General features: G+C 41.8%; 1 protein-coding gene across 1 annotated transcript in view; it reads right to left on the bottom strand.

Annotated features, from left to right (window-relative positions):
- CDH8 (cadherin 8) overlaps window positions 1–24,205 on the bottom strand; it is a 289,616-nt gene that overhangs the window by 91,878 nt on the left and 173,533 nt on the right. The window contains exon 7 of the mRNA XM_023760322.1: window positions 4,820–4,956. Coding sequence (XP_023616090.1) covers window positions 4,820–4,956 — 137 coding nt within the window. The remainder of the gene's footprint in view (window positions 1–4,819; window positions 4,957–24,205) is intronic.

Genomic DNA, 24,205 nt, shown 5'->3' with positions numbered 1-24,205 from the left:
TACAATAAATCTTTCTTTAATATTTTTTTTTTTTACCCAAGACCTGGTCTGTGGCTTTGCAAGGTAAACATTACGTGATGAGCTAAATAATAAAACCCAGGCAAAACAAGTTATAAGCTGTTTTCTTAGTAATTACAAATTTTCTCAAGTTCTCTGTGGTGGTATTAATTCTACTTCTTTTCATGATTTAGACAAAGATGACTTCATTGTACATTTAAAGCTTCTAAATTTATGTCCACCTCAGCTGACACTTCACAGCTAAAATTTAAGGTTCTCTTTTGTACTCTTACTCTTCCCTTTTCTAAGAAAGTTACATGCAAACATTTTTTTTAAAGCAGATGGCTACCTAAGTTTATAGTTTCATGTTTCCTGAGATATCTACCTCCTGAATGAAGCTTGCTTCTTGGCCAAAAATATGCCTATGTAGTTTGTTTAGTTTCCAATCTTTGAGTGAAAACAAGTAAACTAAGTAATTTAAACGGCGAGATAACACCCACTGAGCAGGAGTCATGTAAGTTTGGGTTCTAGGTTTTCAGTTCTGAAAGGTTCATGGACAGGCTCATGGTCTTCATGTGGACAGAGCTATTCTGCATTTTTTCTCTATGGCGCCGACTGTAAACCTGAATCTGGGACATGCTTGAGTGATTTCTCTGAAGCCATAAAGAAAATTTACCTTGGCGTACATTTTAATATTTTTGGTAATTTGATGCATGCTGTCGCAAATAGTAAGATTTCATTCTTTTTTATAACCAAGTAATATTCCACAGCTTTTTTATCCACTCGTCTATTGGTGGGCACTGGGGCTGCTTCCATATCTTGGATATTGTAAATGGCACTGTAATAAACATAGGGGTACACATATTCTTTTGAATTGGTGTTTTGAGTTTCTTCAGATATTGCCAGATGAATACTGGAAACATCGGAGAACACAGTAAAAATATATGATTGTCTAACCACCATGCTGTGCACCTGAAACTAGTACAAAATAATGTTGAATACAAAAATATCTATACTTTTTGCCCTAACCGGTTTGGCTCGGTGGGTAGAGCATCGGCCTGCGGACTGAAAGGTCCCAGGTTCGATTCCGGTCAAGGGCATGTACCTTGGTTTCGGGCATATCCCCAGTAGGAGGTGTGCAGGAGGCAGCTGATCGATGTTCCTCTCTCATTGATGTTTCTAACTCTCTATCCCTCTCCCTTCCGCTCTTTGAAAAACCAATAAAATATATTTAAATAAAAATATCTATACTTTTGACTAAATGAAAAAATAATATTTTACTGATAGACATAAAAAATATTGATTTTTTTCCATATTGATGATGCTACAATTTCAAATGTAATCATATGTCCATTGAAAGAGGTATGTTGTGCCACTTTTTCTCACCCTCACTATGGAACTGCTTGTAATTACGACACTCATCCTCATCTCCCTCACCTCCATGTCTTTATTTTTTTAAAAAATATATATATTTTTATTGATTTCAGAGAGGATAGGAGAGGGAGAGAGAGATAGAAACATCAACAATGAGGCAGAATCATTGATAGGCTGCACCCTGCATTTCCCACACTGGGGATGAAGCCCACAACCCAGGCACGTGCCCTGCCTGGGAATCGAACCATGACCTCCTGGTTCATAGGTCGACGCTCAACCACTGAGCCACACCAGCCGGGCTCCATGCCTTCCTTTATGGGTCTCTCAGCAGATTCCGAGTCATCCTTCCATCAGCAGGTGCTTCCAGGGGCCGGGAGAAAGAAAACTCCCAGAGCTCCTGGGTTTTGCCTGCTGTGCGCACTGCTCTCCCCCCATCACTAGAAGGATGCTTGGCAAGGAGTAACGGCTCAATTAATGATGATTGAGTGAGTGAGCACATGCATGTCTTCTGACTGGGTTGGTACCCGCATCCGCCTGGCTCCGCAGCTCATTACCCTGAAGCATCTGCTTTCCTGTCTGTCTGCTTACTCCTCTGTAATTCCTTGCAAATGAATCTTTTGTGTCTGGGTTGCCCCTGAAGTGTCTCAGCCGCAGCTCTGCGGATTCATGTCTTTTTCCTCCTTAAAGCGGAGTCCTCGGAGCCTCAGCACCATGGTCCTTGATAAATATTTAAGTGGAGGCATCCAGCTCATAAAAAAAGTGTCCTGGATGATGGCTACCTCAAGTAGGGTGTGTTCGATATACAAGGCAGTGCTTTAAGAAGTAATTACTATCTACCTACTTTAGAGAAATCGGTGATCCCCCTGAGCATTTCTAGAAAGCTTCAAACCAATCTAAACAGATAGGGGTTTTCTCAGAGGCTTAAGGTGATAATGCAGCGTCAACATGGTAAATGACAAAACTTGCATGCCTGTGCCTCTCTAGATGGGGTGAACACTGCTGGTAAGTCAACGCCACCGATGGTACACTGTGTGTGCTTTATCCCTTAAAGTTACAAGGGGAGGGAGAGAGAGATAGAAACATCAACAATGAGGCAGAATCACTGATAGGCTGCCTCCTGCACACCCCACACTGGGGATGGAGCCCACAACCCAGGCACCTGCCCTGACTGGGAATGGAACCATGACCTCCTGGCTCAGAGGTCGACACTCAACCACTGAGCCACACCGGCCGGGCGCCATGCCTTCCTTTATGGGTCTCTCAGCAGATTTATGGGACACTCTGGCCGAGGAACACACCAGGGAAGACAAGGGCACACAAAAGCCAGGAAAAACACCCGAGGGTCCAAAGCTCATCCCTCCCCAGGCCCCTCAATCTGGTATTGTCGAAGCAATGTAACAACTTGACGGCAGGCTCTGCGCCTGCACTTGGGGTTGCGATAAGAAACAGACATCCTTCTCTCTTGAATCTTCACTTTTTCACCCAGTGCTGTTTTATTTTTCTACTTTTATTTTTTTAGTTTGTTTTGTTAATCTTCACCTGAGGATATTTTTCCATTGATTTTTAGAGAGAGTGGAAGGGATGGGGAGAGACAGAGAGAGAAACATTGATGTGAGAGAGACACATCGGTTGGTTGCCTCCCGCACATGCACATGCCCAGACCAGGACTGAGAATGAGCCTGCAAACGAGGAACATGCCCTTGACCACAATCGAACCCGGGACCCTTCAGTCCACGGGCTGATGCCCTATCCACTGAGCCAACTGGTTAGGGTTTTGTGTGTGTGTGTGTGTGTGTGTGTGTGTGTGTGTGTGTGTGTTTAACGTTCCATGGAGGACATTTTCCCACATCTCAGAACAAGAAAACCCCATGCCCTTCCTAACGGTTTATCCGTGGTCGGCAAACTGCAGCTCATGAGCCACATGCGGCTCTTTGGCCCCTTGAGTGTGACTCTTCCTAAGCCTTAGGAGTACCCTAATTAAGTTAATAACAATGTACCTACCTATATAGTTTAAGTTTAAAAAATTTGCCTCTCAAAAGAAATTTCAATCGTTGTACTATTGATATTTGGCTCTGTTGACTAAAGAGTTTGCTGACCACTGGCTCTAGATCACTTTCATCTGTACGAACAAATTGATCGTGTATCTCAGAGATCTTTCCCCTGCATTCACACTGTGAAAACAAAGAGCAGATTGTAGAGAGAGCGCGGAGCAGTAGTTAGGTCCCACCCCTGCAAGTACCATCTACACACTCTATGTTGTATGTTTGCCCATGAACTTTGCTTCCTGTCAGTTTGTATTCTCTTATTCAGAATCCCAGCTCCCTCAAGATTTGAATGCTTCCTTGAATCTCTGTGACCAGGTCCTTTATGGGAAGAAGAGATTTGGATAATATGCAGAATATGCTTTGTTTAGAAATGAAATGAACATCATGTCTCTTTTGCATGTTTTTGCATAATAAAAATGTAAGATAGAGTGCAAGCTCGCAAAGACAGTGTAGCACTAATGTCACCATCTAGCTGTTCTTTAGAGACTCAAGAGTAGTGTCATTAAGTGCAATCAAAGAAGTGTTAGGCATAAAAAAAAATGGAAAGACCAACATAGGTTATTTGAACAACCCTGGAATGTTTACATTTTTGCATGTAATTTATGAAAAAATAATTGTATTGAACATACAGTTTTAGACAGTCTATAATTAACGTGTAAAATACACTAAACTCTAAAAAACAACATAAAAAACCATGTATAATTTCATCTCTTCAAATTAACATGTATTGATAGGGTGAGGTTTCTGTCTATATTTTCTGCCTATATATGTGTATACGCATGTGTGAGGCTCAAATATGTGAGCAATAGTTTCTATATTGTATATAGCATATGTTAGTGTCTATTTTTTAAAAAAATATATCTTATTGATTTTTTACAGAGAGAAAGGGAGAGGGATAGAGAGTTAGAAACATCGATGAGAGAGAAACATCGATCAGCTGCCCCCTGCACACTCCCCACTGGGTATGTGCTCGCAACCAAGGTACATGTCCTTGACCGGAATCGAACCTGGGACCCCTAAGTCCGCAGGCTGACACTCTATCCACTGAACCAAACCGGTTAGGGCTGTTAGTCTATTTTAATTATAGTGTATAGTCCTTGGTTCTATTTATTACCCACCCTATTATACTAAATCTTCCCTCATATTTTAACATGCACAACATTGTTTTTTAATGGTTGAATAATGGATATAGGTTATAATAATATTTGGATATAAGAATGTTGCAACCTTCGGTAAGTTAACACAATGTAAGTTATTTCTTGCTGAGACGATTCATCAAAGGCTCCTTGGGAATCATAAAATAATTTCCAATGCCCAACTCTCTAATGACCCTTTAGCATGTGACCACTAGACACAAAGTGAACCCAGTCACACAAGGAAAATAAATAAACCCGGGCACTTACTAATTTCAGTAGCAATGATCGTTATGTTGTGCCATACACTTAACTCTCTGTCAAGCGGCGTTGCCAGCGTTATCTTCCCATCATCTGCGTTAATGTTGAATTGCCTCTCCAGGTCAGTGTGCCGGTCGATGGAAAACCTACAAAACAGATAGATCTGTAATCTATTTCCATGCTCACGTGATCCAGACAGCCCACAGCAGACCTTTAGTCATCCTCGGAGAGCCATCATCATGAAGTCAAATGAATTGGGAAACTCAGCGGCATCGTCATTTGCAAAACCAAATGACTGGACGAGGCACAAGAAACTTGATAATTACTGTCCAAGGGGTAATTAGCTACCTATGCAACAAGGAGGTCAGACACCGCCACGGGTTTCAGTGGGCAGCATCTTCAGAAATGGATGTTGATGAAGAGTTAATTGGACAATCCATCACATTTATTGGACAGCTTATGGTAATTAGCAGTTGCCACAAAATATCATCTAAGACGATGAACTCAAGCCCAAAGCAGGATGGGGCCGGGCAGCGGGTAATTTATGGCCGTTCAGAGGAAATGGGTGTTTGTGTTAAACTTCCATTGGACTAGCCAACATGTGTGTGTTTGCTTTTGCTGGTTTGTTTTGTTTTTATTTCTATACAGTATATATATTAAGTATATATTTAGGCTTTCTATCAGTCTCTGTCCATAGAAATCAGACAGTTACTGATTCTCTAGTAATAATTTTTAAAAGTTGGAAGAGATATTTTAACAGATTTATAATACCAGATTCTATGAAATTAAAAATGTTAAATGAACTTGTTAGCAGTTCCTATATTGAGAAAATTTTCTGATAAGACAGTATTATGGTATTTTGTGTCTAGAGCCAACTGCTTCTCTGTTGTACTAAGTATTAAGATTACATAGGAATTACATTTTCCATAGCATTTATCAATATCCACTTCATAAATCAAGATCTGTGCTTTCACTACGAAATGTCAAATATCAGAAACACAAGGTATAATTAGAAAAATTGGCCCATAAGTAAGCAGTGAAGTGAACTGAAGCAGGATAGAATAAAAGCCCAAAGAAGGGCATTGTGAAGTGAATTTTTGTGTCTCCCTGCAACTCATGTTACAATCCTAACTCCCAATGTGGTAGAATTTCTAAGTAAGTTCTTTGGGTGATAATTATAATTAGGTCATGGGTGTGGGGCCCTCATGAAGAAATTAATGCCCTATTTTTTTTTTTAAAGTTGACACAGGGTCCCTCTCTGGTCTCTGCCAGCAAGAGGGCAGGAAGACAACCACCTGCAAAGGGGGAATCTGGTTCTCACCAGACACCGAATCTGTAGGTGCCCTGGTCTTGGACTTCCAGCCTCCAGAACTGTGAGAAATACATTGCTGTGGTTTGGGCCACCAGTCTATGCTGTTCCATAACACAGCCCAAACAAGACAAAGGTCACGGACAATCCCATTTTAGGAGGAAGGACGGCTGGAAGCGTTTATGGTTAAGGTGGCCTCCTAGGAAGTGCCCATGAAATCTCCCCATTCACTGATACCCATTGACCCTAAATAGGAAACCTGGTTCGCAGCTATTGGTGTTGGGCGTATTTTACTTTTTATACATTTTTACGAACATTTATTATATAATCAAGTTGAAACTATGTTATAAGAAACTAAGGGAAAAATAAATTCCCCACAATTTTATGGGTACAGTTTTGTATTGTTAATATTTTAGTGGATTTCATTGCAAACAGTTTATTATGCATCTCTTCTTATTTATGTACATCTACTTACTTGTTTCTATATCTAATTGTGACAACAGATGGATGACAAGATAGATAGATGGATAGATGAGTAGGCAGATACATAGATAGATTCATAGATAGATAGATAGATAGATAGATAGATAGATAGATAGATAGATAGATTATTCCTTTCTCCTTTTAACAAATTCTTTTTTGTTAAAAATGGTATCCCTATCCTTTATATCAGATGCAAACACCAGGGAAAAAGGCATTTATGTTAAATCCTTCGCACCAAAGACAAGCATCATTTAACAGTTTGGAGTAATATTAAAAAGTACTTAATTTTATTGGCAATAATTTATTGCTAAATTCCTTGAGAAAATATTGTATAATGAAATTATAACTCCTGATTCAATGAAGAGCTACAAAAGAACACTAAGAAACTGACTTACATCTATATACCAGGCATTCTACACCTACCCCACACCTTACCCCAGGATGTTTGGAGAAATTCAGAAAGGATTTAAGAACCCAGAGGCATATATATATATATATATATATATATATATATATATATATATATGGATTAACAGTGCTCTGGACCAAATCCTGAGCCTGAGAAAGTGCTCACTGCAAAACACTTCGATCTGTTGTATTATGAAAAAGAGACCAAAAGCCATTTTTCTAGGGGATTATTGATGAGACCAATGAGGTCCTAAGTTCAACTGTAAAATAACTTGACATGTGTTTTGCTTCACATATCATGTGGACTCTGACTCTTAAAAGAACTAAGAAATGTCTGGAGGATTAATTATCACTTTGGCATCATATTCATAAATAAACTTTGCAGGTATTGCTGGACTGTAGTAATTGTATTATCTCACTTCTTATATTTCACACATTCATGCGTCAAGCCACCGCAAAGGAGAATCAGCCTAATCACTGGTACCCATGGAACCCAAACAGGCTCCTTGGCGATTTGATGGATGTGTAGTAATTGCCTAGGACTTCTGGCCCAGAGGAAGCACTGGGACAGTGACAGGGTTGTGGAAGGTGTTTGTTGTTTTTTAAGTTGTTTGTTGAATTTCTTATTTAAATTTGTATCATGCAGACCTCAAATTTGGAATAAACTCTATCTCCATTATTTATATACTAGAGGCTCGGTGCATGAAAGTTCATGCACTGGAGGGGGAGTCCCTCAGCCCAGCCTGCCCCCTCTCACAGTCTGGGAGCCCTCAGGTGTGGGAGGCAACCCGGCGATTAGGGGAAGGTGAGGCCCCATCACACCTGTGCTGCTGCCACTGCCAGCAGCGCAAGCCTCAGCCGGTCCTGGTTACCTGAGCCTCAGGCAGCCCTGGGCGGTTGGGCAGCCACCATCCAAGGCGTGCCTGCACCTCGAGCCAGCCCTGGGCAGCCGGGGACCCAACATTCGAGGCTTGCCTGCATCTCAGGCATCGGTTGGGCAGCAGCCATCTGAGGCTTTCCTGTGCCTCGGGGTGGCCCTGGGGGCTGAGGGGACTGGGAGTCTGTGGAAGCAGGCATGCAGAGTGGCCGGGCCTGCGGGCCTGGCCTTGCCGCATGCCTACAGCCCCAGCAAGGCTAAGGGGACTGGGCACCACCATCTTTGAGGGCGTGGCAGTCTATTAGCATATTTCCTCCTTATTGGCTATGGGTGCAGCCATCTTTGAGGGTGGGGTAGTCAATTAGCATATTCCCTCCTTATTGGCTGTGGGTGCTGCCATCTTTGCAATGGTGTGAGGTTCAATTGGCATATTCTCTCTTTATTAGATACGATTGCTATTTCTGGGATAATTAATAAATTCACTGAGCCTGAATTTCCTTTTTCTTTAATATATTTTTATTGCTTTCAGAGATGAAATGAGAGGGAGAGAGAGATAGAAACATCAATGATGAGAAAGAATCATGGACCATCTGCCTTCTCCACGCCCCCTACTGGGGATTGAGCCTGCAACCCGGGCATGTGCCCTGACCTGGGAATTGAACTGTGACCTCCTGGTCCACAGGTCGATGCTCAACTACTGAGCTATACTTGCCAGGCTGTGCTTCAGTTTCTTTACTGATCAAATATGAAATACCCATATACTGCGGCAGGTGAGGGGGTGTTGTGAAGACTAAAAATAAAGCACAAATCAGTCCCTGGTACTTAGCAGGCAATGAAGACATGTTCATCATCATCATCACCATAATCATCTTGTCCATTACATGGAACTTTCATGAACTTCTCTACCTGGAAGGTGGTGGAGAGGGCACCTTTCTTAACATTTTATAAATAGCATAAAACTGGGGAAACATTTGGGTATTATTTAACTCCCATAACTCTAACAAAGGCATTGTCATTTTTAAAAGTTCTAGCTCATGACAGACTTTATGGGGTGAGTCACAAGAATTTATAAAATCGGCTATAAATACAGCCCTTTAGTGAGATCAGAGGTAAGAATGTCATAATATTGTAAGATTACACAATGGGAGGAACTTGATGGGGAAAAAAATGACTTCGTTTAAAATTCAATTTAAAACCTACCTCAACTATCTCAAGGGCCCCTTGCTGCCTAAGGAGACATTGCACACATTTTATTGCCAATAGACTTTATGATGAAGGCTCCCAATTGCCAAGCAGCCCCAAATCTTGACTTCATGTAGTCAACAAACATGCATTAAACACCAAATGTGTACCAAGCACAGTGCCTTTTCCTTCTTCTGTCAGGTGACATTGGTTAAAAAATTATATAGGTTTCATATGTGTTCTACATCATCTGTATAGTGTATTGTGTGTCCACCACCCCAAGTCAAGTCTCCTTCCATCACCATTAATCCCTCCTCTACCCTCTTCTACCTGCTCCCATCCCCTTCCCCTCTGGTAATCACCATGCTGTTGTCTGTGACTATGAGGTTGTTTTTTGTGTGTTTTTTTTTCTTAATCTCTTATGGCAGTGGTCGGCAAACCGCAGCTTGTGAGCCATATGCGGCTCTTTGGCCCCTTGAGTGTGGCTCTTCCACAAAATACCACGTGCGGGCGCGTGCGATTGAAACTTCGTGGCCCATGCACAGAAGTCGGTTTTTGGCCTGGGCGAGTCTATTTTGAAGAAGTGGCAGGGGATTGTCATGGGCGGGGGGGGAAAAAAGGACACATATGTAATACCCTTTGTAATACTTTTAGAAAAAAAAAAAAGAAGTGGCGTTGGAAGAAGTGGGGGGTGTCGGTGGTCTTTTAGGGGCGTTTCCCGGGGGTGACCCCTTCCAACTCTCCCATCCACACTCGTCTATCTGAAACAAGTATACAAGACGAGTGTGGATGGGAGAGTTGGAAGGGGTCGACCTCAGTGAACGTACCTCAATCAGATTGAGGACGTTTTTAGCAAAGGCCAGCTCAGGAGTAACCTAATTAAGTTAGTAACAATGTACCTACCTATATAGTTTAAGTTTAAAAAATGTGGCTCTCAAAAGAAATTTCAATCGTTGTACTGTTGATATTTGGCTCTGTTGACTAATGAGTTTGCCGACCACTGTCTTAGGGGAAAGACATAATTTGGCAAGTGACACTAGAAAAAGATCCCCAAACTCTTTGTAGTGTTTGTCTGTACCAGTCTTCACCCTTTTCAACATATCTGCTACTATGAGTGTCTCCATAGAGCATAGATTCCAAGCTGAGGAGATGATAGCAATATTGAGTTTCCTAGTTCCCTTCTCCCTACTCCCAAAGAACTTTCTTCACCTGACCTGACTCTTGGCTCATCTTCCCTTCCTTAAGAATTCCTTTCCGCCAAAACCTGTTTGGCTCAGTGGATAGAGCGTCGGCCTGCGGACTGAAGGGTCCCAGGTTCGATTTCGGTCAAGGGCATGTACTTGGGTTGCGGGCACATCCCTAGTAGGAGATGTGTAGGAGGCAGCTGATAGATGTTTCTTACTCTCTCTCTCCCTTCCTCTCTGTAAAAAATCAATAAAATAAAAATAAAAAAAATAAAGAATGTCCTTTCTATTATTCTAGTGTTAAGCGTTTGCCAGCATTTTGTACTTTTAAGACAAGGACAGAATGTTTGGTTTAGATATTATAATATCACATTAGATAGCATTTTGTACTACAGTTACTCAGTAACGGATCAGTAGGAGAATGTACAAGCATTTGTTGAGCATGGATTGTTATTATGTGTGAAACACGGTGCTAAAGAAATATGAGGAAAAGGATTACATGGGATAGAAAAGGAGTAAAAGGGAAAAACTAATAATTATTTTGATTCCTAATGTATCTACGGAAAAGCTCAATGCCTTCTAATTTATATCTTACAAGTCATTGCATTTATAGCTCCTGTATTGAAGTCTGCATTCTAATTTCTTGAAAATATGCATGTCTTGGATCTGCCGTTCCTTTGCAGAATTACTTAAGATGCATTAGAGAAAAAGATCTCGTTTGGAGAAAAGCTGAATTCACTTTTGAGAGTGATCTTCCTGCCACAGCAAGAAGAAACTTCTTAACACAGTGGGAAGTGGCATGTGAAAAAAACGGACTCCTTGGGTCATGCTAACATCAATGCTAATGATGGAAGTTTTGGAAATAGACATTCTTGGTCTAGCACAAAGGATATACTTTAGAAACTGCATAGTCCTTGATAACTAATGCTCACAGGAGCCCTATTTCAACTTTCTCATTTTATTGCAACAAATATCCCCGTTTGCTTTAATATGACTGCTCCTCTTACCTTAAGTAGTATGTCTTAGAAGTAAATGCTGAGGACTTCATCATTTTACTCTGTGAAGTTAGGGCCACAGATGCAAGGAAATCCCTACCTATATGCTTAGCCCCTTATTTGGAGGCTCCAATTGAACCTGCAGTACTCTGACCATGAATTCAAGCTGCTGTCACCAGCTTACTCATTGAGGGTAACTTGCAGAGGCCAGAAGTACATTTAAGAATATGCCGCTGGTGCAATGGTTGAGAATACATAAGCATAAACAATTGGATTTTATTTATTGGGCAATAGCACCCTATTCTGCATTGCTGCTGCTACTGTTGATAGTAATGGCAACCTTTACCTGAGTAATAGATTTCCTCAAATAACACAGCCCAATTATTTATATTTCATATCAACATATGGCTCAAAATCTCACCCTCTGTGTTTATGACTTATATTTTCTGGTCAATAGCAAAATGTGATAAGTACATATATTTGTTCGTTCATTCATTCATTCATTCATTCATCCATTCAAATCATCTTCTACCTCTCCTCTTCCCAGTCTCACTCCCAATACTACATCATATGTACAAAGGACCTCTGACCCCTGCTCAATGACTGTTTCTTGGTTGAGATAAAGAACATTCATTGTGACGATGTAAAGAGCATTTTAAGAGTTCTCAGGACCAAGTTTCCAATGTCAAGGAGTCTCCTGTTTTCACTGCCAATGTCTTCACTGGTAAACTATGTAAGTTAAGGTCTGGAGCAGACACAAGCAGCTCCACTGATTATCTTAGTAATCAGATAAAAAACAAGACAGGGTTTTAAAAAGTTATTCTGAACTATATCCTTTCCATGGTAATATTTGTGAAACATCTGATAATTTTTCCAGAGAATGATTCTTTTTTTTTTTTTTTAACACATTCTATTGGTTTTTTCACAGAGAGGAAGGGAGAGGGATAGAGAGACAGAAACATCGATGAGAGAGAAACATCGATCAGCTGCCTCCTGCACACCCCCCACTGGGGATGTGCCCGCAACCAAGGCACACGCCCCTGACCGGAACCGAACCCGGGACCCCTCAGTCCGCAGGCCGACGCTCCATCCACCGAGCCAAACCGGTTCGGCAGAGAGAATGATTCTTCTCAACTTCTATTTAAACCATTTTATATGCCTCACTTTCCTCATCTAGAAAATTTTAAGAAAAATTAGATTGCCTTTCTTAGAAGGTTAAGGTGAATCCCGTTTTAAATAAAACATTGACAATTTCCCTACAATTTTTAAAGTAGCTTTATGAAGAGTATAATTCTTTTTCTAAAGGACACTCTGCTAAATAATCTAAGTATTTTTTTAACAACAACAAAATATTTGAATGATTTTGGTGATGTTTGGTGTCCATGAGAAAAGAGACAATTTGGTGTCCATGAGAAAAGAGACCCAAAGGTAAGCTGATGTTTTCACCCAATAGCATCACGCTCAGGTACCTTTTATTTCATAGAAATCTCAGATTACAAATCTGTCTGTTCCTATGATGTCCCGTTTTTTTAGTTGCAGTATGTTTTATAGTTTGTTCCACACAGACCTCAGAAAAAAGATCACAAAGCCACAGTTTCCTACGTAACATTCTGCAGCCATGGAACCCCAAACATTTGTTTAGAGTGATTCCCAAATAAAATTGGACTCATGATAAATTCTTCAATATTTACATAATACATTTGGAGAAATTCTATTTTTCCCCCGCGTCCTCAAAATAATCATTTGTAACCAATAATTCTAAATATAATATGATGGAAAAAATGAAATGCAGTCTTAGATACTGTGCAAGGATTAAATTTAAAGATTAATTTTACTTAATGTCAATAATTTCATTTTACTTTATTTTTTGAAATTTATCTTTATTGTTGAAAGTATTATAGATGTCTCCTTCTCACCCCCCTCCATCGACCCCCTCCACCTGCTCTCGCCCTCTCCCCAGGCCTTCCCAGAACTACTGTCTGTCCATGGGCCATGCATACATGCATATAAGTTCTTTGGTTTATCTCTTCCCGCTCCCTGCCCCTTTCATCTGAAATACAGCAATCTGTTGCTTGCTTCAGTGTCTCTGGATCTCTTTTGTTCATCATTTTATTTTGTTCATTAGATTCCACATATAAGTGAGATCATGTGGTACTTGTCTTCCTCTGACTGGCTTTTTTCGCTTAGCATAATGCTCTCCAGGCCCCTCCATAATTTTAATGACTGCTCCTCTTGGTTAATGATGATGCTCAGTGTGTGACTAAAACCTTCTCTCTTGGACAGATGGGTGTGACTTTCTCATTGTGTACAACAGCAAGCGGCAAGCTCTGTAATGTGATCACACTTTGCAATGGGTCAGGGTCTCCAAATTGGCCTGGGAAAGGGTGAGGGGTGGTCACAGGTGGCACCAAGAAGATGTAGCATCTGTTTTGGGACAGGAAGAAAGAGTAGGATTTCTCCAAGTGAAATATGTAGAGAAAGAAATTCAGAGAAAATATTGAGAGTTTGGGTATCATTAGAAAAATATAAAATTAAAGGACTGGACTAGGTGCGGTGATAGCTAAGATCTGACAGATGAGATCTCAGCTCTTGTCTCCTTCCTTCATTCACTCTTTGAGTATCTCCTATGTACAAGGCATTGTGTTAGGTGGCAAGACAAACATGGCCTATCACTGAGTCTATTTGAGGAGAAAGACAATGAAAGTAAATATGGTTTTCCAAAGCTCCCAGTGATGTATTAGTGTTAAAAAAAAAAGTCTGTGATGTATAAAATATTTCCAAAATATTCCAATAAAAAGAAACAGCAAATATAAAAAGAGTCTGAGTTAGAAAGGTGTGCAAGGCCCTCGAAGACCTTAACAAAGGAGAGGTGGTTGAAGTTCAAGATTCATCTGGGGAAGGGCACTAAGAAATACAGCATGAAGGACGTTTAGCACTGTGCTGAGGAATGTAGCTTTTCCACTTACAGGAAGTGGAGAGCCACTTGAGGAAAATAGAGCAGGAAAGTGATAGGATCCAAACCACAGCTGAATGCCACAGAACTTCCTGCTCTATGGAAATATGATCTGTGCTGATCAGTATGGTAACTGTTAGCTACATGTGGCTATTTTGCCCTTAAAAGCTGGTGTAATTGAGAAACTGAAATTTTTATTTTAGCTGATTTAAATTAATCTGCTTTCCATTCAAAGAACCTAATGTGGTTAGTGGCTACCATATTGGACGGCACAGATCTAAACTGAGTTAGAGATGACTTTGGCAGCTGGGTGTGTTAAAGGGTAGGAGACAAAAGAATGGGGCTACTGTAACATAGAAAGTATAAAACCAAACAAAACAGGGCACTGGATTATGTGGATGTGGGAGGGAAAGGCGATGGAGGAGTCTTAGAGCAACACCCTGGTGAAAGGCTCACAAGACCTTCTATTAACCTATATTGCTTTCAAATGAACACATTTCCTCTCTTTTCTCTCCTTAAAGCCATTTATGTTAATGATTTAATAAAATATAGCAAACTGGTCACATAAAGCAGTACTAAAAAATTTTTTTTTCCCAGGAATACATGGCATCTGGAACTTGCAGTGGCTAAGTGAACTTTAGCTCTGTGTATGCTTTCCTATATAGGAGATTAGGAGTTGTGAGGATAAAGTCTTTTATATTGAAGATCCCAGGATGACCTTGATCCTCACTGTTCACCCTAGGATCACAGGAATCCCAACTAATTCCCATGAAGTCCCATAAACCCATGGTGACCTAAGGATGTCAGCAGAAATCTAGGATGAAGAGAATCCTTTAAATCCCTAAACATCTTTATGGAACTGCCAATCATGTAGATGATGACTTCTATTTACACACCCCCATTATATAGCAGTCTGGACCATAAGACCACATCCGGAACTGAGATTTAGTAATATATTTAATGTATTTACTGTAACCTTCCTAATTTTCAGCCTCTCTGCTAAGTAACTTTTTGTTTAACCCTCCCTATCAATTACTTGAGTAACTCAGATAAACTGTCCTGACTCTCAATGTCTGTGGTTGTAAAATCAGGAAAATATGCATTTTTCAGTCACAAAGTCCGTGAATAAGTGTAAAATCCCGACCACGAAATCTAACACAGAATGAACTCTTACTAAATGCTGGCGAGCTACGAGGGTAGTGGTATTTGCTTATATGTTTTCTAATTTTGGTCTAAATAACTTACTATAGAGGAAAAAATGTGTTTATGAAAAACATGCACACCCAAGGAATAATAAAAAGAACTGCATACCTATATTAAAGCAGGTTTTCTGACGATGTCATAAAGTTATATATACTTTGACATTTTAATTGGACACTTAGGCTCATTTAGTACACAACTAAAGACGTAGAGTAAGTGCTAGGAATGAATAGGTGAACAAGATCTGGCCTATTAACTCTTTAGGGCTGGAAATGCACTTATATTGAAATACAAAAATAGTTTGTTTACTTGTCTAATATGCAATAGGATGAACATAAGCACACCATTCCAGTGTGCACGCAAATGTAATTTTTTCTAGGGAGACAAAAGTATTTTATTCTAAAAACACTCATGGCTGAACACAATGCCTGCTCACCTGGAGTCTAACCTAGTCACGTACATTTAAGCGAGTGCAAAGCCTGATGTTATGCCCTTGGTATTTAATAAAGGTGACCCAGACATGCTTCCTCTTTTGCCCATAAACAGAACCTCCACCTTCACTACACTCTGGGCCCTGCTCCCTTCCCAAACCTGTTCTGCCCAGTTTCAGACCCTCATCTTTGGAAGGATATTTGGGTCTTTTGCTCTCCTTCGCACCATTAAATATGTCTTCCATAACTTTGGTCCTTCTCAAGGACGTTTATAAATCTTATTCTCATTTACTGTGAAGCTACATACCCTAGCAGACATCCCAGGCTTGATTTGTGTCCTGAGTCCCATCTGAAAGGCATTGCAACCAGCCCTGTTCCACCTCCACCCCCCCCTGCCCCCCCAGCAAATGGACTTGAAGCAGAGAGGATGATGCTAGTAAACATTTGATAGATGGATGGAAATGGCATTTCTCCATATTTTCTACATGCTCTCTTCTTACAATATGCAATATTATGTTTTCCTTTATAACACGAAGTCAAATCTGATCGTCCTTTATCAAAAGCAAGGTTGTATAATACAGTGTGTCAAACCAGAATGTAGAAATAGAAGGAAAAATAAAGGGTTGGCCGAAATGACTCCCATAAATATTTGAACATCTGATAAGGATGTCAATCTTCCTTTGTCGGGATGCAAAAGAGGGGATTTATGTTGCTTTGTGAGTATAATAATGTTAGATAACACAGCTCAGCCTACGCAAGCATCTTTGTTTCTCTCAGAATACAAACACTATTAAGTTTTCCTTTAGGGAAGGGGCAGAGATTTCACCAATCAATGCAAAAACAACAAAAACCCAAAACTTTTCAACACCAGATCAGTACTTTTCCAAAGTAGTTTCTCTCTCAAGATTCTCAGGCTATGCTCGCCTCCCTAAATTACTTATTTTTAAATGTTTTATTAATCCATGCAGTTTGATAGTCTTTTTAAACATTTTTATTGATTTCAGAGAGAAAGGGAGAGGGAGAGAGGGATAGAAACATCCATGATGAGAGAGAATCACTGATCCGCTGCCTCCTGCACGCCCCCCACTGGGGATCGAGCCCGCAACCTGGGCATGTGCCCTTGACTGGAATCGAACTAGGACCCTTCATCCCACAGGCTGCCGCTCTATCCTCAGAACCAAACCAGCCAAGGCCAGTTTGATAGTCTTTGATCATTACTAGCCAGGTGTGCCATGCCGCACAAATATCATTTCAGCTAAATCAATTAGCCACTTCAGTGTCTGCCTCTCCAATTGTAGGATAGATGTGCATTTGCCTGCGGGAAGACACCAGAGTGTGGACGTGGGAGCTCCATGGCTAGCAGTGTGAATTCAGTCAGATTACTTCCCTGGCAAAGAGGTTCAGTGTGCTTAGCCATGATCGACAGGAGATCCGCTGTGCAGACAGCTCTCCCTTCAAGGAGGATGTCAGAGCCGGGCGGGGAGCAGTCAGTAGACAGCCTCTAGCTATCTGCTCCCTGGAATTCGCCTCATTTACAGAGAGCATTCATTCCAGGGGGACTGAAAATTATGCAAGCAGACAAATAAAGACCCTATCATTTGGGCACAAAGCAGGACTCGGCTGATCATCGATATTCACTCCAAAGAGACACCCTGGGCTGGGCCAAGGCTCGGCTGGGACTGCATTTCTTGTTTTTTAAAAAATGTATTTTATTGATTTTTTACAGAGAGGGAGAGGGATAGAGAGTTAGAAACATCGATGAGAGAGAAACATCGATCAGCTGCCTCCTGCACACCCCCTACTGGGGATGTGCCCGCAACCAAGGTACATGCCCTTGACCGGAATTGAACCTGGGACCTTTCAGTCTGCAGGCCGACGCTCTATCCACTGAGCCAAACCGGTTAGGGGTGGGACTGCATTTCAATTGGACGCCTCTCCCTGCCCATCCGGCTTCTGTCCCCCTCCAGTCACAGGTGTTGATCCCTGACAAACACCTTGTATTTCAAACTCCATCCATCTCCGGGGAAAACAACCTACAGCACAGTTGATTAACTGGAATAAGAATCCTCCGTGTAATTCACGAAGTTAATGTAATAAAGTGTAAAATGAGACCTATGTGAAGGGCACGGTACTACCATAGCAAATAAACGTGAGTACAGATCCACAGACTATCTCAGTTCCCTTCATTAAGTAGCTCCTTCCCTATGAGAGGCCGCAGGGGAATTTGCTGAACATCCTCCAGCACGTCTATTCCAAGTGGGATTCTCTGTCAGGCCCCCTCATGCTCTCAGAGAGAGGAAGGCTGCTGGACCGGGAGAATTTGCCAACACACTGAAATGCAGAGACCAGAGTTTGGCTAAGGCAGCCACCAGCAGCAAGTCTAGCACACTGTGCTGTGTCATCACTGAGATCTAGAAAAACAGGGTTTTATAATAAAGTCACGCAGAAAGCAAAGTAATTCCTCACTCCACCCAGGGGAACAGGGTGTCCTGTCACAGCCTGTGGGTAGTTATGGGGATTTTCCCAAAGCTACACACTTACGAAAGGCAGGTTTTTCTGGCAAAACACAACACACAGGCACACTGTCATGGGGCCCAGGGGGATGAAGGTCCCAAGGCTCTAAGTGAGAGTGGGGTAGGTCAAGACCCAGCACCTACAGAGAATTCTAATACTAAGAACTGCTTTGACTGTTACAGGTTTAAAAAAAATACATATATATATATATATTTGAGGTCTAGGCCCTAGTATGGAGGTCTGAGCCCCAGATGGAGTATGGAGTTCTGGACCCCGGATAGAGGACTGGACTCTGGGTTGGAGGTCTGGGCCCTGGGATGAAGGTCTCAGGTTTAAAATATTTTTAACATCTTATATTTAGTGAGTTTCTGAGACAGAATAAGATCCCCAACTATGTGAGGGCCAACTATTCAAATTTCTGATAAAAATACAAACCCTTATTCGTCTAGTGTAGAAGTTGGCAAGTCATTATTTCAGACTTTGCAGAGCACACTCTCTATGTCATAATTATTCAACTCCACAGTTGTCGAACATAAAATCATGAGGGTGCCTGTGTTCCAATAAAACTTTATTTAAAAATGTGGTAGATCAGCCCTGGCCAGTTTTTCTCAGTGGTTAGAGCATTGGCCCATGGGCCGAAAGGGTCAAGGGTTCAATGCCTGGTCAAGGGCATGTACCTCAGTTGCAGGTTCGATCCCCAGTCCTGGTTGGGGCACATCCAGGAGGCAACCAGTTGATGTGTCTCTCTCACATTGACATCTCTCCCTCTCGCTCCCTCCTTCCTCCTTTCTACTCTCTCTCTAAAGATCATTGGGAAAAACATCCTTCGGTGAGGATTACAAACAATGGTGTAGTTCAGATTTGGCACAAGGGCAATAGTCAGCTGAGCCCTGGCCTACTGTAATAAAGCCACAGTTTTCACTAAAGCCATAGGCCTTCCCTTGTGTAGGTCCTATGGCAGGGGTGGGCAAACTTTTTGACTCGAGGGCCACAATGGGTTCTTAAACTGGACCGGAGGGCCGGGACAAAAGCATGGATGGAGTGTTTGTGTGAACTAATATAAATTCAAAGTAAACATCATTACATAAAAGGGTACGGTCTTTTTTATTTTTAGTTTTATTCATTTCAAACGGGCCGGATCTGGCCCGCGGGCCATAGTTTGCCCATGGCTGTCCTATGGGAAGCAAAAAGAGTGTGTGTGTGTGTGTGTGTGTGTGTGTGTGTGTGTGTGTGTGGCTCACAGAGTATTAAAAAGATGCATAAGCTATGACACACATGTGAATCAGCATCATGATATCTGTAATGTTCAATGCATTAAAATCTGGAACACAGACCAGTTCAGGAGCCTGAGTGACCCTCCTTATATCCTGTGATCCTGCTGTTTACATTCTCTTCTTTTTAAAGAGCGCTGTGCACCTTCCTGGGGAGGTCCTACCACAAAGAAATTTGAGTTGCAATGGATCTGGCCAAACGTGTATGTAGTCCCTGTAGAGTCTCTTAGAATTCAGTTAGGGAGACGCTCCTCTTGGAGAGAGGCAGTGTGTATCCATTTTTCAAATGTAACAGGCATAAATGCACTTGTATATGATAACAAATGTTTTGCTAAACATTGGTTCGCAGCCTCTATATGGAAAATTTATAGGGAGATACAATTTGGAGCCGACTGCAAGTGAAGAAGCTATTTAGAGCCACATGTAATGAAATAAACCCCTTAGTTATGAATCAGTTATTATATTTCACTGAACTCCAACTGTTTCTTTCTCCCTGGTTAATTTCATTCTAGCCTTTGTTATTATGCCTAAAGAAACCATTTTAACATTTTCTCGCATGCACTTTGAGTATCAAAAATTCCATCTACAAGTTTTCAGCTTTTTGCCTCTAATTGCTCGACTGGTTGCTCTAACTGCTTTAATAAATAATATTATTTGAGTTCTGCTGGTCCCTGAATTCAAAGGTCCCTGCATCACACATTATTATTCCTCTGAGGAGAAAAAGGAGACTTTTTCTTTTCTTTTTTTTAAAAAATATATTTTATTGATTTTTTACAGAGAGGATGGGAGAGGGATAGAGAGTTAGAAACATCGATGAGAGAGAAACATCGATCAGCTGCCTCCTGCACACCCCCCACTGGGGATGTGCCCACAACCAAGGTACATGCCCTTGACCGGAATCGAACCCGGGACCTCTCAGTCCGCAGTCCGACGCTCTATCCACTGAGCCAAACCGGTTAGGGCAAAAGGAGACTTTTTCTACCCAAAGCACTTCTTTATAGTGAGAGAGGGAGTGAGGGAATTAAAAAAAGGGGGGGTATTATAAACACAAAGTCCATCCTCCAAATGAATACTAGGTCCTCTATGTGATATATTTTCACTTTAAGATAATTGGAGAGCTATACTTGCTTCCATTGAAATTCATTAAGAAACTAGGCCCGGCTGGTGTGGTTCAGTGGTTGAGCATTGACTGATGAACCAGGAGGTCATGGTTCAATTCTGGTTGGGGCACATGCTAGGGTTGTGGGCTCGATCCACACAAGGGGGCATGTAGGAGGCAGCCCATCAATGATTCTCTCTCATCATTGACATTTCTCTCTCTCTCTCAATAAACATATATATTTTTTAAAAAAGAAACTAGGAAATCTCTTCCTCCATTTGACCCTAAAGCTCTAGAATCTATTTTTATTCATCATTTTCAGATGGCATGTATTAAAGGCAAGTTTGATAAAATGGGAAGGGCTTGGGCTTCCCATGGCTATTCAGCCAGCCTCCGTAGTAGAGAACAAGGTCCCTGAGGGCAGAGACTCAGTCTTTATAGAAATACCCTGGGGAAATGTGGGCTCTACTGATACTACTTATACAACTAAATAAAGAAATTAAAATTTGTATATATATACACCCAAATTCATGCAGTGAATGAATAAAGAGATAGATATGTGAATAAATGGATATATTAATTCATTAATTAATGGTAGCTGAATTAGCAGGTATAGTGAGTTTTTCAAAACAATGACTGGGAAGAGTTGGGAATTTTGAATTGGGAGCCAATCAAACTCTTATCTGGCTAACAGTGTGCAGGAACTACATGACCAATTTTTAATTGTTTTAAACAGGCTTGCTCCTCATACTCAACCCTTCTACACTGTTGGTGGGACTGCAAAGTGATATAGTTGCTATAGAAAAGAAGATCAGAAATTCCTAAAAAATATAATAGAACTCCCATATGATCCAGCAACCCTAAACAATTTTATCCAAAAGAATTAAAGTTGGGATCCCAAAGAGATATTAGAGTTTCCATGTTAATGAAAACACTATTTCCAATAGCCAAGATGTGGGAACAACCTAAATGCCCATCAACATGAATGGATGAAGAATATGTGCTCTATAGATAAAACAATATTAGTCAGCCTTAGAAAAAGAAAATTCTATAGTATGTGACAACAGAGATGAACCTGGAGGATATTGTGCTAAGTAAAAGAAGTCAGTCACAAAAAGACAAATCCCACATGACTTCACTTATGAGAAGTCAAAGTTATAGAAGAAGTAGAGGCTCAGTGCATGAAATTCGTGCACTTCGGGGGGAGGTCCCTCAGCCCAACCTGTGCCCTCTGGCAGTCAGACATCCCTCTCACACTCCAGGATCCCTCGCTCCTTACGCTCCTTACGCTTGGCTCACTGCTCCTTAGCCCTGCTGCAGAGGCAGGAGAGGCTCCTGCCACCGCTGCTGCATTCACCGTGAGCCTGGCTTCTGGATGAATGGCAGCTCCCCCTGTGGGAGTGCACTGACCACCAGGGGGCAGCTCCTGCATTGAGCATCTTCTCCAGTGGTCAGTGTGCATCATAGTGACCAGTTGTTCTGCCATAATGGTTGCTTAGGCTTTTATTATATAGATAGAATGGCGATGCCAGGGGCAGGGGAAGGGCAGAATGGGAGGTTGCCAATCAGTGGCTATGAAGTTTCAGTTATATAAGATGGGTATGCTCTGGAGCTGTGCCATGCACCACTGTGTCTGTGGCTAAGCATACTGTGTTGTGCACTGAACATGATATTGACCCTCTCAACTGATTTCTAAGTGTTCTCCTCACACAAAGAAAACAACTAGGTCCTTACCAAAATGGGGAGCAATTGTAAAATGGAGGAGAGAGTCAATCAATACACTGTCTGCGTTCCCAATGAATGCCAGGTGCTCCACAGTGTAAAATACTTCCACATGGGCATCGTTTTTTAGCAGGTTTGAAGGAGTGTTTTCAGGAAGAGAGCTCATTAGCGGCAAGCCTGGTGACTGAGGTGAACTATTAAAAGGCCAGAATGTAGGTGGGGTGGGGGGTTGGAGAAGCAACACTCTTGTGTTGAGTGGGCACTTCAATTCAAGAGAGGAATTAGGACAATAGAGCACTGTGGCCACCACGATCATGTGTCTGCCTACGCCGCCTGCCGAATGGCCATCATTCCCATTTAATTTAAGCAGCTCACGAAGATACTCAAGGTGAATGCTCTGAAAGAAATACAAAGCAAGTATCTGCAGAACAGTCTCATGCCAGCTCACCGCCATGGTAACACCAAATACACACTTGAAAGAAGTGTATTGAGAGGAAAAAATGAGCCACAGCAGGATTGTATGAAAGCGTTGACTTTGAGTCAATGCCTACACTGTGCTAGCAGGTTTAATTCCAATATAAACAATCTGATGCATATAATACCGTTTCAGAGTGTCTGTTACAAAGTATGGCTCAGTAAAAGGCAGCTGCCATCATCCTACATCTCATGCCAGAAGCCAGGACCCAGGAAGACATGCAGAGACATAGTGGTTTCAATGGTAAAGGGATTTGGCTCTGAACCCTGGCCCCACACCCTCTGCTATAGCACCATGCACAGAAAATGTATCCTTCTAGTCTTCCTCCTTCATTAAATTGGAATCAGATCATAACATCTTTTGTGAGAAATAATCCTATATAATAAAAGGCGAATATGCAAATCAACTGAACGGCAGAGCGACCGGTCGTTATGACATGCACTGACCACCAGGGGGCAGATGCTCAATGCAGGAGCTGCCCCCTGGTGGTCAGTGTACTCCCACAGGGGGAGCGCCACTTAGCCAGAAGCTGGGCTCACGGCTGGCGAGTGCAGCGGCGGCGGCAGGAGCCTCTCCCGTCTCCGCTGCAGAGCTAAGGATGTCCAATTGACAGCTTAGGCCCACTCCTTGTGGGGAGCGGGCCTAAACTCTCAGTCGGACATCCCCCAAGGGCTCCTGAACTATGAGAGGGTGCAGGCTGGGCTGAGGGGGGTGTCCCCTCAAATTTCATGCACCAGGCACCGGGCCTCTAGTATATAATAGAAATGTGTGTCTGCTGCATTAAATAACAATAACATTGTTTCTGCTTTTACTTCCTACTCACAATGCAGTTCATAGCCAAGCATAACAAACCTATACTGAGGGACCAGAAGGATGAGCAAAGAACATTCCACTTACATACTGATTCATTCCGCAGACCTGGTGTACTCTCCTTCTTTCTAGGAATGCATCCGGGATTGAATGAGGCCATTTAGAGAATGAATAATTTATTCTTTCAATTAAAAGTGGTTCCTGCGAAGCCATCCCAACATGCAGAGATGTGGTTGGAGTCACAGAGACCGCAGGGGAAGGGAGTGTGGCATAGGGACTGAAGACAGGCACTGTGTTGTCAGAAAAACCCAGGTATGCATCACAGGAATGCATTGGCACTTGGCTCTTGAGTCTTTTTTGTTGTTGTTGTTAAATTAATCCTCATCTGAGGACATTTTTTCCCATTGATTTTTAGAGAGAGAGTGGAAGGGAGGGGAAGAGACAGAGAGAGAGAGAAACATGGATGTGAGAGAGACATATCA

Source organism: Myotis lucifugus, unplaced genomic scaffold, assembly GCF_000147115.1.
Source record: "Myotis lucifugus unplaced genomic scaffold, Myoluc2.0 scaffold_179, whole genome shotgun sequence".
Taxonomy (NCBI): Eukaryota; Metazoa; Chordata; class Mammalia; order Chiroptera; family Vespertilionidae; genus Myotis; species Myotis lucifugus.
Note: the sequence above shows the minus strand (reverse complement) of the source record. Positions and strands in the feature narration are given on the sequence as shown.